Source organism: Rhea pennata, chromosome 3 (assembly GCF_028389875.1).
Source record: "Rhea pennata isolate bPtePen1 chromosome 3, bPtePen1.pri, whole genome shotgun sequence".
NCBI lineage: Eukaryota > Metazoa > Chordata > Aves > Rheiformes > Rheidae > Rhea > Rhea pennata.
In genome coordinates, this window is record NC_084665.1 from 6,271,755 (window position 1) to 6,287,710 (window position 15,956).

The following is a 15,956-nucleotide window of genomic DNA, read 5'->3' on the forward strand; positions in this document are numbered from 1 at the left end:
TGAAGCTTCTACCATAGAGAGTGGAATATCCAGAAGTATGCATTTCCATTTTGTAATTTGGTAATTGTTTACAGTAGCCATGACAGTAGCCGTGTAATGATGTCATTTTATATTTGGTGACTTTCACTTCCATCTTTCTGATACTTTATCACCTTTGCTACCAACACACCTAGACTTCTGGAGAGAAATCTGAGTTTTTGCAAATTCAGAGTAGCATTCCTCCCCTTTGCCCACAGCTTTTGCTTGCCTTTTAAGTTTCCCCACTCCAGGAGCTGAGATTCAGTCTCCTTGAGACTGAAAGGCTTTTGCCACACTAACAGCAGCAATTTTTATCGTTGCCTGATGCTTTCCAGTCTTCTAGCATAATTTGACTTTGGTGCCAGTAAATTGTGCAGATTTCACATCAGATAAGGATACAATGATAGTCTCAGTGCCAGAGAGAAGGTACTGGAATATTTTCAAGAGTAAGCTCTTCTACAAAAAATTAAGTATTATTTCTAAAAAGATCCTGAATGACTAATGCCGTATAACCATTTGCATGATTTTAAAAGCTATTTTCATCCACAAAACCCATCCGAGACAGGACAATTGCAGGAAATCAAGTGAATCACAGTCCTTATTTTATTCCACCAAAATGCATGCAGCATATCAGCAGCAAGCATTGGTGGCAGAGGTACTGGCCACTGGAACTGGTAACCTAGGTTACAGGAGGAAACAGCATATACATAGTAAATAAAATAATTTGATTTTCATGATCTTTGTAACTACTGAGAATACAAATGAAGCTTGATTTATAGGATGAATCTGTGATTTTGGCACTGACTAGAGAAACAGAGAAAACGCACACAAAACCTCAAAGGAATTTCTTAGTGCATTTCCATATAGAGTTGCTTTTGCGCTCTTTTTGAAGAGAGGTTTATGAAAGGATCTATGAGCTCAACACTATATTCTAACTACAGTACAGTTTTATATTATCTCAAGGAGTAACTGAGACTTTGCTGTGTCATAGCAAGATATGACCTTATCTGACCCAACCATATTGGAGTAACTCCTGATGGGGGAAGAAGAGGGGAGTACACAGGCAAGCTTAATTAAAGCAGGTTAAGTCTGAACATATTTCCTATCCCATCCTCTTCTCACTTGCTGTGTTTTATGCTCAACTCAGGCTTAATCATAGTTCTTAATTAGCTTGTTTTGATTCATTTTGTAAGACCAAGAAGTACTGTAGTGGAAGGAATGAAGTTATTAAAACAGTATTTGACTGAAAGGCTGAAGGACAAAGCAAGATGGAGATCTTTCAGGCTGAGGCAGGGTATAAGACCGCTTCAAGCCAAAAATATATGTAAACAAGACAGACACAGATGCAATCTTATCATGGTTTAGAGAAAAGAATCATACAACTAAAATAAACAAAATTTCTTCCCTTTGAAAAATCTTACGAATTACAGAATGAAAAATATCATCTCACGTTTCGACAGTAACAAACTGAAGTTGCTTTAAAGAGAAAACTAGTCCTTTAGAGTTGCCATGGCAAATTTTGCTGCTTAGAATGAGCTTTTTTTCTTAATGCAGCGTGGAGCTTCCTATTAACATTCTTTTCAAATGAATAAATATATACCATCTTAAGACACCTGAAGAGTTAAAAAATGGCTTATTGAATGGTTTATTCAACTGATGTCACCTTTTAGCTAAAATTAAGCATAAACTTTGCAAGAAGAGAATTCTCTAAAGAAATTAGAATGAGCTGATTACAATAGAATTGTATATATACAGAATTGTAATACAATTCTCAAGTCTTAGTGAAGAAGTAGGGAGATGTACACTTAGTGAAATGAATATATTAGTATTCCTTCAGATCTAATTAGATCTGAAATCGCAGTCTTTGGCTATAATGAGTTTTTGTAGAAAATGCAATAATTTGCATTTTGACTGGATGCTAATACTTCTTGGAACAAACATGTCACACAACTCTCAACAAAAAAAAATTAATAGTACTGTTTTATACCATGATTTTGGCATCATATTAAAAGCCAATGTTTGAAATATTTATCACACCAAAACATTTGAAAATGTTCAATTTGTCTCAGCTTTAAAATTAATAAACTTTGGCTAATAAATTGATTAAAAATGGGCAAGAGAAAACAAGTAGATAATTACTTTTCAAAATAGTATTTTCTATGAAGTTTCTTCTTCCTCCTTTCTTTAGCTCACTGTTGATTCAAGCTGTGGAAGCGGTTGCTAATGTTTACTTAATTATGAAGGGTCTGGAACTACAGCAGCTCACAGTCATGTTAACAAGATCCTCACTTTCCAACAAATACTTGTCACCAACCCTCCCTCCTCCCTCCCTGGAGGAATTCCTCCTGTGCCTTTGGCCTAACCTGCCTTCAGCTATCATTTCCTTTTACTGCATACCTTTTTCTTTAAAGCAAGTATTACATGCTTTTCTGGTATAGAACATCTATGACATGAACATTTATTTTCCCTCAAAATATCCAGGCTTATACTACAGATTAGTTATAAATATGGCTGGATTTTCAGGAGCCAAAATGAAACCAGTCTTCAACTAATTTAAAGAGTGGATAGACAGCAGCATAGAGCATCATGCAGTTAGAGCACTAACTCCCAATGCAAGACCAAGCGTAAGCAGTTTCAAACTGCTGCTTCTCTGTCAACTGACACAAGTTATATGAAACAGAAGTGAGTTCTTTAGTAAACTATTTATACAAGCTTGCTATTATTATTAGAGTTACAGGAATGCTAATATTATCACAGCTCCCTTGTTCTATTGCAAATAAGTTCAGAAGCTCCCTCAAAAGAAAAGGGAAATGCTTTTCCCTTTATTTGCTAATATTTTGCTGGATGTATCCCAGTGAGAGCCTCTTCTTCTCAAATTAAAAAAAAATCGCTTTTCAAGGATGCTATGAGTTCATTGTCCTGAAAGACAACGTACCAGAGAGCCCTCTGGGGTCAGCAGGCCTCAGCTGCCCAAAACCAGAGGAAAACACAGCCCCTGACCTTTCTGGGTTGCCCCAGAAGCCCAGCATTTCCACACTGGGACTGCCTTGGCACGGTTACTAGGGACACCCGGTTTCAGCGGCTTAACGACACCAGCATCCCCAACGGTCAGCACGGAGGGGACTCTTCGGCCACGCTGGGTCACAGGGAAAGGGCAGCGTTTGGATCCTCAGGCATCCATACTGGATATCAGGGATCTCACCTGGGCTAAGGTTACCTCGGGGGCGGGGGGGGGGGGGGGGGGGGAAAGACACCCAAAGCAGAAAAACCCGCTTCCCCGCGACCAGCACGCCCGCTCCCCACACGGCTGCCCGCTGCCCGCTCCCCACACGCCCCCCCCCTCCGTCAACCGTCCCCCAGGCCCCGCCCCCAGCCCGAGCCGGGGCTTTCGAGGAAACAGCGCGGCTTCCCCCCCGCGCTCTCTTATTGGCTACCTCGGGGAAGGCGGGGCCACCGCACGGAGACGTCACGCCGCTTCCCCCGCCCGGTTCGGCCGGGGGCAGTTAGAACCGGTTCGCAGCCGCGCCCCCCCCCCCCCCCCCCCCCCGCGCTGACAGGCGGCCGTTGGGCGCGAGGCGGCTCGGGCGGCGGGCGCGGACCCCGGCGGCGGCAGCGGTTGGGCGTCCGGGCGACACCGGCCGCAGCTCCCCCGCGAACAAAGGGAGCTGGGAGCGGCGCTCTGCCAGGTCAGTCCGAGCCGCCGGCGGGGCGGAGCTGGGGCTCAGCGGGTGCTGTGTGCCGGGGGTGGGAGCTGCTGGGACCTGAGGGACCGCTGAGAGGGTTCGTGGCACGGAGGGATCCGCGGGGGACGTCTGGCCCCTGTCCGCTGCGGGGGGAGGTGTCTGGGAGGAAGAAGTGGTGTGTTTTCCTGAGGAGATCGGTCGGGGGCAGAAAAGAGTCGGCGCCCCTCGGTGCCCCTCCCGGGAAGGGGGCCGGCGCGCGGCCCTGCGGGGAGCTGGGCGGAGTGCGGCGCTCTCCCCCACGCTGGCCCCAGGCCGCCTCTTAGCCGCTCGCCCGGCCGTCAGCTCGCCGTCGGCCCCCAACGGCGGCCCCCTCCCCACGGCCTCGCCGCCCCCCGCCGTGCCCCGCCGCCCCTTACCCGTCTCCTCGGCCCCACGACGGCCCCGCCCCCCCGCACGAGCCGGGGCTTTCGAGGAAACAGCGCGGCTTCCCGCAGCCCTTCCTGCTCTGCTGCTATTGGCCGCGGCGAGCGACGCCGGGCGGGAGGGCGTCACGCGGCCCCGCCCCCTCCCGGCCGCGGCCCCGCCCCGCGCTTCCCCCGCCCGGTTCGGCCGGGGGCAGTTAGAACCGGTTCGCGGCCGCGCCGCCGCCTCCCCCGCCGTCGTCCCGCGCGCTGTCAGGCGGCTGTTGGGCGCGAGGCGGTGCGGGCGGAGGGTGCGGCTCCCGGCGGCGGCAGCGGTTGGGCGTCCGGGCGACACCGGCTGCAGCCCCCTCGTGAACAAAGGGGCCAGGGAACCGGGAGCGGCGCTCTGCCAGGTCAGTCCGAGCCGCCGGCGGGGCGAAGCTGCCGGGGCTCAACGGGTGCTGTGTGTCCCGGAGGAGCTCGGGGTGGGGTGGGGATCTGAGGAGGGAGGGTTCGTAGCACGGAGAGATCCGCGGGGGATGTCTGGCTCCTGTCCGCTGTGGGGGGAGGTATCGGGAGGCAGAGGTGGTGCATGCTCCTGGGAAGATCTGGGAGCGGAGGGGAGCAGTCTGGAGGGAGGGCTGGTCCTCGCTCCTGCGGGGATCTGGGGGGAGGGTGCGTGCCCCTCGGCGGGGAGCGATCTGGAGCATCCCGCATGTTCCGTGGAGCGGAGGGAAGAGGGGCTGCATGCCCCTAGCTGCTGCATGTGCTAGACGAGGTGCCGCACGACCGAGGGAGGGGTCGGCGGGGGGCGGGGGGACATCGTGCCGGGGCGCTGCGAGGCCGAGGAGGGCAGCAGACGTGTGTGGGGGGGGGGCGAACTCCCGGCGCTGCCGAGGCCGTTCCCGGGGCTTAACCCGGTGCGGTGTTGCTCGCCGGGCCGGCGGGGTGCCCGCGGCGGGGGAGGAGCACAGCACCGACTGGTCTGTTTGTTTACATCTCTACCAAAAGCCCTCGCCCGGGGCGGTCCCGTTGCCGCCGCGTTATGTATCCGGCCGGTGGCCGCGATGGGGCGGGCCCGGGCCACGGCGCGCCGCCTCCAGCTGCCCGGGCGGAGAGCTGGGCGAGCCCGCCGCAGTGCTAGGACGTGGCGTGCTCGGTGGGGTTTGCGGTGGGGCAGCCGCCGCGGATCACTCAGTAAGTACCCGTCAGACCGGCAAGAGGGGATGCGTCGGGCTGCACACCCTGCGGCAGCTGTTGGCTGCGCTGGGGCTGGCCCTCCATCTGCTCGTTGTAACCATCTCTGCTTTGAACTAAGGGAACACAGTAACTATTTATTATTAACAGCTTGTGTTTTAATATTACTGATCTTATATGGATGAACAAGACAATTCCAGATTAAGTTTTTGTGTTATCCGCTTTCCAACACGGCTGTTGCAGGAGGTGTAGATCCATTTTCATTTTTCTTATTTCCTTGTCAATCAGTAGCTTGTCTGGCAGACTGTTAAATATTTTAATTTATGAAGGTATGCACTGTTAGAAGGAGATTAGCCTTTAAAATATTTTTGAAGCTAACAGATTGAAATGCTTGGTGAGTGTAATTATATCATATGAGATATTTTTCCTAATAGATTGTTATATGTATTTATATTCTACCACTGTTGCTAGAATCTATAGAAAGTACTAAAAATCTCCCAGGACAAAAAGATGTTTGTCTTGAACAGATGCTATTCAAGTAAATTGCTACATAATTAATCTCTCAGTAAACATCTCAGTGTGCTGATCAATAAAAATGATTGCAAGCTTTGAAAAACATTCTAAAAAGTTGTTTATTTTGAATACTGAGGGCTGAGGGGAACATCATACACTTCATTTATCTGTGTCTTTTCTAGATGAGAAACTATGGTTAGTATGATCACAAAGAGCTGAATTGCTACTTGGTTAATATCTTGTCGGTTACACACTAATAATGGAGAACATTTTAACAAAGAGAAATAAAAACAGGCTGTTTTGGTGTACTTGCAAATATGGCCCAGCCATTGCCTGACTTTTCCAAGAACTTTGTCTTCAAAACTTACGAAATAGCTACGACAGAAGAGCCGCATATACATGAATTTAAGAAGCTACTAAAACGATTTAACTGTTACCATTTAAAACAAAGCAGATGCATTATAAGTCACCTAGAATATTGGATATGGATATTGCATTTGGTTGCAAAGGTTGCCTTGGCCTTGCAAACAGGGCAGCTACATTGGTAGTGAAAATACAGCCTTAAAGATTTTTTTTTTTACCATTACTATGTACTAATGTTTCAGAAATAGTGATCAGATGTTGCTTCTTCCTAAATTTCAGCATACCTCTGTTAGTAACATTCCTGCCTTTGGATCAGAGGAGTGTGTCCAGATCTTGTATGCAAGTTTGTTTTCTGTCCAGTGTTAATACTGCAATGCAGTATAAGAGAGGATTTGTGGCCGTGCTTTCTTGTGCAGCCCAGAAGGGGGATGGAGGGGAAGTACCTTCTGTTTTTTCAGGTGAAAATAAGAGTCAGTACTGTAATGCTGTTTCTAAAAATTCCCTTCCAGTTGTTAGATTGAATGTCCTAAGAAGCATGTCTTCTGACCTTGTTCTAAAATCGAAGGGCTCTCAGCCATTGTTACTCATTTTTATTATGTATCTAATCTGCTAGTTTAGATGTACTTTATATTCTGGTATCTTGTTGCAAGCAACAACAACAACTACATTTAGTCAGATTTTAATGGCTATCATTCAAATACTAAAGTGAAGTCTGCAGTAACACAGCTTGGTTATTTCATGCTTGAGATTCTAATTCTGTGAGTAAAATGACAAAATTCTGTCTTAAAGCAGTAATTTCATGTGGTTAGGCTCATGTCTTTGCTTTGTTGTGCATGGCACCAAATGCTATGCATGATGGATTTTCTATTGTTGTGTGTAGTGCGGCTTTCAAGAAGGCAAAATGTAAGTACAGTACATTCTCCCGCAATGCGTGGTAGTGTTGAAGTACATGTTTCCCAAGGGAAGTGACAGGGAGCTGCAGTGCCCCTAATCGGCCCTGCTCATGCCAGCATGCGCTCTCAGCTGTCAAATAACTTGGCCAGAACTGCATTGCTTTTTCCTTGCTTCAGACAGGGATTGGACCTCTCCTTAGAGTTGATAAGTCTCATGAGTCTGTACTTCTGGGGTGGAGAATATCTGCTTAAAGTAAGAAAAATACAAATAAAAGCACTGCAGCCTTCTAGTTCCTACCTCTTTGATCTTTATATGTGAAAATTGTGATATTTTGAAATAATTGAGCCTATGTTTACTTTTTGCAGTACCAGTAATCTGCACTGTGGTCTGGTGATGAAATGTGTGCTAACAGTATGAAAGAGCCTGTTTGTGCAAAGACCATCTACTATTTTTCTGTAGATAACTAAGCAAATGCAGTAATATAGTAATTAAATGTACTTTTACATTAAGGACTGAATGTTTGAAGGCATAGAAATGTGTGATGGGAAGATCACAGCACCTAGATATCTAACTCTCCAGTTTTAATTGAGATGTTTGTCTAAGACCTTTGAAAATCCTATTAAGAACCTCTGTCTGGGAAAATTTAGGTACCTAAATTTCTCTAAAAAATTTTGACCCATTATAAAGGTCCTTTTATAAGTTGTATTTTATCGTCACTGTAAAATACATGTTCCATATTGTCAAGTCGTCATTAACCAGAATGTTTTCCAAGGAAGTTTCAGATTGTTTTTTGTTTTTAGGATAGGTAGCACAGCGTATTTCGATGCAAGTATGCTGCTTCTCATTTTCTCATCAGCATGTTGCCAGGTACTGGTTATTCTCAATGGGTGAAGTCCCATGCAGAGGGTCAAAATTTCATGTGGTCAGGATCATCTGACTTCCAGGAACTTAAATGAAGTTGCTTTGGTTCACACTGACATGCATCCGAGATATAGCAGAGTGTACAAAAGTATGTATTTCCATTGTATACTGGAAGGACAACATATTTTTAAAGTTAAATATCTTTACACTGATCTCTATCAACTGAAATCTTCCTTTCCCACTCTCCTGATTTGGGAGATTACTGTAAAATTTTCTGAGAATTTGTTTCTTTCTTCCCTCTCTTTTCCCAGTAGATATGAATACCTTGTTTTCCTGGTACTGATAAGCATACCTGGCCATTCTGCAGCCCTTATGGTCAAATCACAGTTGAAGAAGTCAGATTTTCGTTCAGATCTGTCTTAGTATAGTTGCCTTTTCCTGATAACTTTTTTGTAAGGAGTGTGAAGTGTATGAGAAAAGATTAGCTTCTAGGCTCAAATGATTCCTGTATGTTTCTGAAGGCCCTTGGTCAATAAAACAAAAAGCGACTTCAAGACCTCCAATATTTTCATGGATCTAAAATCTGTTCAGTGTTCTGAAAGCTAGGATATTAAACTCCAGGTTTGTCCCAGATTACTTACCTAAGCTTGAAATACTAAGTATAAGATTGCAAGCAGCTGATACTTCTTGAAATACGTTGGAGAAGTGTGTAGCTACAAGTTTGTTGAAAACGTTAAGGAAATAAAGCAAAAAATGTAGACAGGTATATCTACATATACCTTGGTGGTCTTCATCTGTGATGACATGGGCGTCCTAACCCTTTGTCTGCTCCCTCCCACCCCCTGCCCCCTTCCAAGTGCCTTTAATGGCCACAGTTGTCTGCTTGCATCTTACAGAAATGTATTTCTAGAATCAGGATGTGAGAGCTTGGAGCCCCTGTTCTTTAAGGGAGTAAGTTACCTCCTACCACCTTTGTACTCCTTAGAGTGGCTGTGAGGGGGAGCAAACTGAGAAAGAAAAAGTTTACAAGCTAGATTAGAATGAGTACATTTTTTCTTGTCTATTCAGCCTGCAGGTTACTATACTTAAAATATTCATTGTATGAAGGCAAGTAAGTGGATTTCTGAAATTGCAAGATTCCTAGTTGCTTTTCTTCCCATCTAAAACCACAGAGAAAGCTTTGTCCTATGGCAAGGGAACCCAGGTTGTACATGACCCTACCCACTGGGCTGTTGATGTTGTCCCTGCTCTGTAAGCCTTGCTCAGCAGCCTGTTCTGTCCAGTGAGGCTGGCTGATGGTCAGGGTTTTCTGAGTCAAGCTTTTAAAGGCAGATCAGTACAGCCTCCAACATTCATTCAGAGTACTGCTATTGTGCAGTCATCACTTCCTTGGGAGGCCTCCAGAGGCCGTTAAAGGAAAGGAGTTGCTTTGCAAAGGGAGGAGAATGTGACACAGGACTGAAAGGTAGCGCAGTGAAGACAAGGACCTGTCTTGCTGAAAAAGCAAGAATCTCTTGGTGGAGAAACACTTCTTGCAGTGAAGTGCTGATACCAATGTGTGAATGTCTACCTAGGTAAGAACACTTCCCATGGAGAAAGACTAGAATTTAAGTGTTCTTTGCTTTGCTTGCATAAGAGAGAAGTTGTATTACATAAAAGCTGATCAGTGGAAGGAAGCAGGACATAGGGAAAGGGGCAGTTGTTTGCACTCTAAGCTTATGTTTGGAAACACATAGTTAAAGTGAATATGAATTTAGTTTTGATATCTGAAAGCTGTTTTAAAATGGTAGTTGCATAAGGGCTTCTAGTTAATGCATCTGCTCAGTTGAATCTGTTGTTATTTGCTGATGAGGAAACATTTAATGTTTCTGAAATAGCTATTTTAACTTGTTCTGGTGCCCCTGAATACAGGGTTGTGACTTCTCTGAGCTGAGGATCCTTTATGTTCTTCCAAACAGTCCATCTTTACAGGTGTGAGGAGTGGAGGACTTTGTTCTTTGTCAGCTCCTTTGGTAAGGCAGTATTGCAGATCTGAAGGAATACAGGTTTTAAAAGATAGCCTGACACCTACTGGTCAGAGGATTTGAATATTTAGGGTTTCCTGCCAACTCCTTTGGGAATCAAAGTATCCCCTCTTCCCAGGACCCATCAGTAACTGGATGGTTAAGCTTCCACATTTTTTCCTAAAGCATGTAATAAAGACAGTACAGAATGCTTTATATAAGTGTGATAATATACAACATGGTTTTGATTCATTAACAAAAAGCAAATTTGCACTGAAATGTTGTGTGTATGTATATTTCTTCTGTGCTCTATGTTTATGGACAGTGCTCTGCTAGAAGAGAAGTTTCTTTAAAATGAGAGGTAGTGCTTCAGACCTAAATGTGAATGCTTGTATTGACATAATGGCTTATTTAAGAACAACGTCTGTAGCTGCAGTTCTGTCAAAACGATGCTTGAGTTTGGTGGTCTAAACTACAGTTTCTCTTGTCTTGATACATGTCCACTGGGAAGGTGGAATAAGTCTTTCTGCTTGAAAGGCCTTTTATATCATTTTTGAGAACCTTACAAAAGTGAATTTGATAAGGTATCCTTACAATTAACTACTGTTCCATAGAAAAGGTAATACTCCTTTGCCAGTCGTTTTAGAGAAACCTATAAATGCCTTGCAGGTAGGCGCACAGAATCTTCATGACAGAAGACTGACTCCACGAGCTTTATACATTTAATACAAAGATTTCATATTTTCTTTAGGAATAAACTGGTAGTTAATTAAGTTGCAGTAAGATAGATGTACTGTTCTTCATAAAGTTTAATTTTGAGTTGCTTTGCATCAGCTTTGGGACTAGTTTTTACAGGGCAAGAGCCTGGTCTTGGTTTGGAGAACTGACTTTAGGCTTCAGCTATTGTTTACCTGCTTGGTTGTCCTTGGCAAGTCACCTGCCTACTTATTCCTCCCTTTGGACCTTCTGCCCTTCAGGTTAAAGGCTGTCTGAACATGGACCTTCAGTGAACACGGCCAGGGCCCTCTGTTGTCACAAATGCACATTAGTAATTTAGATTCTCTGTTTCTAACTGAGATTTTCATGTCATGCTGGACCAGTTTCACAAGTTGAGTTTTATTTTCAGTACTGAAACTAGCTATGTTTTAACCTTAAGTGTCTATAAATAGCTGCTGAAAAGAAATACTAGAATGTATTGCTGTTAACACAGAGACCATCTAATGACACACGCGTGACAAAGTTTACAAAGGGAGTGTTTTCCCCTAGAAATGTCTCTTTATTAAGTGTACTTATTTCCAGTGTCAGTACTTTTGGATTTTACTATTTGCGGCAATGTTACTTGTAAAAGAGTACATGCGGAATCAGGAAATGTGACCAGAATCATCTATGTTGCTACCTTTTGTTGCTCCACTTTTCCCACTGAAGAGTCATTTCACTTTGAGGTGGAGGAAGAAAAATAAGGGAGGAGGAAAAGGAAGGTAAGGAGAATAATAGTTAGAAAAGATGGATTCGGAGAGGAGGAGGAAGAGTAGAAAATACAAAGGAAAAATTATAGTTGTTCAAACTTCAGACTTTAGCTTGATTTCTGATTGCTCGGGATGATTAAGGGTTATGAGCTTCTTTGTGTTCTTCCCTGTCTGGTATCTGACTTCCCTTTGCTTTTCTTTGTTTTCAGAACTTCTGTTTTGATTTTTATTAAACTGACCTGTGCAGCAGTAGTTTTGGAAGGCAAAGGTTTGTAGTAGATAGAGCTAGAGAAGAGCAGGTTGCTACCTAGTGCCATCTATTCTTTCTTTCACTATTATTGGTGTTTTCACCAGAGGATTGCTGACTGAAATTGTACTGAAATAAACAGCATTTTTGTCATGTTCCAAATCAAAGTAATAAAAACCTACCTTCGAGGTTTAAAAGCTCACTGGTACGAAAAGTTGGATTCAGAGCTTTGCAAAGTTAATTCTGCATATAATTAGTATAAATTGACTTTTTTGCACCCAAGTCGAAAGGAGTATTCATGTGTGATGCTGGTTAGTCTGGAAACATCATATCTGTTACGATCTTTTAACTCTGATATGATTACTGCTACTACTTTCATAAGTAATACAAAAAGATATTTTATGCTGATAGTTTTTGTGCTGAGATGTGGAAAGTGGGATCCTGCCAGCTTTTTAAAATCAGGTTATAGTGGTTTGCAGGAGGATATAAAAGTGAAATAGGGACAGTCTACCAACAACTGTTCTGGATACAGAGAATATAAACTTCCTGCTGTGGTGGTTTTGGCTGCTTGGTGCTTCTTGTTACTGCAGCTCCATGTGAAAGGTTGGAAGCCTGGGTAGGAGAGCCGAATTGAAGGCGATGTACAAATCATCTTACAAGCTCACTGCCTGTGACAGCAGAGAGCCGTCATCCATATCATGGATTCTTGCCCTTTATCCTTCAAGGTTGGAATTCTCTTCTGTGTATCTTTAAGATAGTACTGCTCGTCTGTACAATTTCTCTCTATTGTTTTGAAGATGAGGTTAAAGAATAATATAGGGAGGCAGTCAGAAATTTTTGGTTGCCAAAGTTCATAATCTTAGATCATGTTTTATAGTCTTATATTGTGTATTACAGTAAAACTTGAGGGGCTTCTTTGGGAGCAAAGTTAGGCAAAGCAGAGTTTTTGAAAAATCTCAGTCCATGAGATCAATGCTGCATAATAATGTGCAAATTTAATTCAGTAGTTTTTTCTTGTGCCAGTTCTGCAACAGGGTCCTCTGCAACTGGATGGTGTTTTCTGGGGCTGCTGCAGGTATTAAAGAGTTCTGTTGTATTGTTTACTTGAACAGTAACGGCACTAGTTGTTTCCTTCCCTATAAGTGGTTGAAGTTCATGTTTCTCTTATTTAGGACAGCAACAGATATAGTGTATTATTTCTGAAATATAATATCTTTTTCCTCCAATATAGGAGTCTCCTAGACTTCAGCTTTGCTAAGACAAAAGTTCTGCAAGTATGACCCCGTCTCAAGTCACTTTTGAAGTAAGAGGACCATCTGTGACAGGTTTGTATGGTATAACTAGAACAAGACTGAATAGAAGAATGTTTAAAGGCTCTTCAAGGACAAAGGAACATTCATTTTGATACTTGAACTGATAAGTCATTGTAAAATGCATTAATTAAGAATCATCAGGTAGAAATTTGAAAATTGAGATTTTCATTTTGCATTTTGGCCAATTTATTATTTTCTCAAAAACAATTCCAGAGCATACTAGAGATTCTGACTGTAGTAATGAAATAGTTATGATTGCTTTAAAATTATCATTCAGTGTTGAAACTTACCTAATAATGAATATGCCCAAGAGTTGAGCGTGCATTCATGTGTTTGTTTTAATTTTCTCTGCATTCCTGTTGAAAATCCTCTGTACTGGGGAGATGTGATCTCTACTGTAGAGTTAGGGACAGAAGAAATACAAATTCAGTATTCTGTCTAATGTATTTCAGAAGATGCTGTTAGTAATCCCTTAGGTGACAAGAACAGTCATCTGCTCAAAATTTAGATTTCTTTCCTAATTTTATCATACAGAGGTTGCCCTGCATCCTGAAGCATGAGATTTTGACCACAAGATTTTATTTTTGCCTAATGTAGTCACAGAAGTTTTCACTTACACAAATGAACATTAAAAATTAATTATTAAGCTGTAAGTCTCAGTGGTAATTTGTGGTAGAAAGTTCTGCTAAGTTAAAATCCTTCTTTAATACAAGAAGTTGCTACAAATAACTTTGCTGCTTTATTTTTTTTTTCCTCCCAGTGAAGTTCCCTTGCTTTTGGAAAAGGATAGTTTGATGTTTTATTTAGTATTAACTATGTAGTGCTCTCTATCCTCTGATGTAGTTGTCTTGCTGAAAACCTGTGCAAGTTTAGAAATGTTTTCAGTCCCTTTCAGGACAGAAGTATACCAATGTTAGTTTTCTACTGAAATTCTTCTTGTTTCAGTGATGCTCTTTGGAAATGGTGAATCATAACCAGACTAAATCAGGACACACTATTGACTTGAGTAGGGGAATTAAAATACTTAAGTGTTATATGCTGAGTATTTTTTAGATATGTATTAACGCTTTATTGTTCTTTGCTTTATGTTATAAGGAGAGAAATAAAGTTTCTACATGGTGTTTCAGAATCTAGTGAGATGTGTAAACAGTTCAGATTCTTCCTTCTGTTATCCTGCTTTTTTATCAACCTTGCATCAAGTCTTCCCTTGTATCACCCACTTGCCTACTTTCATTAAATCTTCTTGATGTTTTGTATTTCTCCAATTCTGAATGTTGTCATCTAGAAACTATAAGTCTTAAGAACACGTAAGAGACAACATTTAAAATGTGTATCACCAGAGCGGTAAGTCCTTTCAGTACATAATGTTCTTTAGAGTTTGAGGCCCAGTGGTGATATTTGTTACCTCCTTACTTTGGCTATTAAGTGGAAGCGTTCTAAATTTCAATACAAAATTAATTCAGCTGTGAATTGATATTGTGAACTACTAAGGTTTTATTTGCCCTCAATTACTATGGCAAAGAGATTCCCTTGCATGCAAAAAGTTGTTGGATTTTTGAGGAAGCCCAGATGCTTCCCCCTTCACCCCTTCAGCTGATGAGTGAGGATTAGCTAGCTGGAATGCAGGAGGGGAGCATATACTACTTGACTGAGGAGTTTCTATTGCTTTTATTTGGAAGAGCTGTTATTCTGATGCTTTTAAGTAGTAGTTCGCACATCTTTCATCTAATACAGGGTAAAACACAGCATAAAATTTCAATTTTGTATAAAACAAGCAGAAACGAAGTTCTGAAGACAAGTAATTAATGATTTCAGTACAATCAATGAAAAGTACTTAAACGAAAAGCGTTTTGCCATAAGCATCTAAAAGATGCTTTGTCAATTGTGGAGGTATCCTGAGGTGGTTAAGAGCTGGAACATCTAGTGATCCCTATTTGAGTGAGGACATCTTTGGAGGTGGGCTTTGGTATTAAAAAAAAACAAACTAATTTTCTGAGCTCTAGAAACCTTATCTGATGAATCCAAGCATAGACAGATGATCTTATCATTGTGTAGAGGAACTTGAACAAGATGTTCGGTATATAACTGCATGGTCGTGTACATGAAAATGTTATATTCCTATTTCGAAAGAAATTAATATAGTCCAATTTCTATTGGCACAGTCCAATACCCCAGGTTAGGGATAACAGTAAGGCAATATGAAATGGAAGCTGGAAATTAAACAGCAAAACCATCTGGCAGATATGATTTATTTCTGCATTGGCTACGTGTATATATATTAGTAGATGGCAAATACTCTTCAAGTAGTCATTTATAAAGCTGCTTAGGGAAGATATTTTTTCCTCTTGCTTTTCTTCAAAATTAAAACATGTCTGGTTTGCGATATAAGGAGGGAGTTTTGTGGACTAGTCTATTTTGTGTTGTATTTTCCTCTTTCCCAGTTTAGGATTTACCTTTTTTAATTCTCTGGTATTTTATGAACTCCGAATACCTGCTGCAGGTTTCTCTGTTCAGCAGACCCCATGCGTACCTCCCTCTTTATCCATACATCCGTTGTCATTAATTGTTAGCATTGAGATCTTGGCCTTCAGCAACAAATGAATTTAGAAATTAATAGTGGCATATAGACACAGAGGGCATTACTTCATAAAATCTGTTTCTGGAGCAAACCAAATGTAGTATTTACTATCAGAAAATACAGCTTTCTTAGTTATTCAAGTAATGTTGCAAATTTTTAAATCTGAATGAGGAACAAAAGGTGTCAGATCGTGTAGAATCCTAAGATTACAATTCAGATCTCAGGCTTTATGGAAAGCCAAAGAAATTTTTTTAAGACAGTCATAGCTGATGACATGTTGATAATATGAAAGGTAAAGCTTACGTAAGGTTTCAAGTGCCTGAGAAATCAGATTTATTGATAATAGTTGTGCTTATTACGTTGACCTTCATCTTTAGGAAATTTGAAGGAACTTTGCTACCCCTTCCCCCCCCAAAAAA

General features: G+C 42.3%; 2 protein-coding genes across 8 annotated transcripts in view; one reads left to right on the top strand and one right to left on the bottom strand.

The window, feature by feature from the left end:
* The window catches only part of SHLD1 (shieldin complex subunit 1), a 61,504-nt gene extending 57,315 nt beyond the window's left edge, over positions 1-4,189 (bottom strand). For 3 of the 5 annotated variants that reach the window (XM_062571471.1, XM_062571467.1, XM_062571465.1), the window contains exon 1: positions 4,118-4,189. The gene's annotated coding sequence lies outside the window, so the exon portion shown is untranslated. Of the gene's footprint in view, positions 1-3,452; positions 3,498-4,117 lie in introns of those variants that run through there. The other 2 variants (XM_062571470.1, XM_062571466.1) reach the window with 2 other exon arrangements.
* GPCPD1 (glycerophosphocholine phosphodiesterase 1) overlaps positions 3,619-15,956 on the top strand; it is a 49,445-nt gene continuing 37,107 nt past the window's right edge. For 2 of the 3 annotated variants that reach the window (XM_062571458.1, XM_062571460.1), the window contains exons 1-2: positions 4,337-4,515; positions 12,878-12,971. In XM_062571458.1, coding sequence (XP_062427442.1) covers positions 12,923-12,971 — 49 coding nt within the window. In that variant the 5' untranslated portion in view covers positions 4,337-4,515; positions 12,878-12,922. Of the gene's footprint in view, positions 3,705-4,336; positions 4,516-12,877; positions 12,972-15,956 lie in introns of those variants that run through there. The other variant, XM_062571459.1, reaches the window with a different exon arrangement.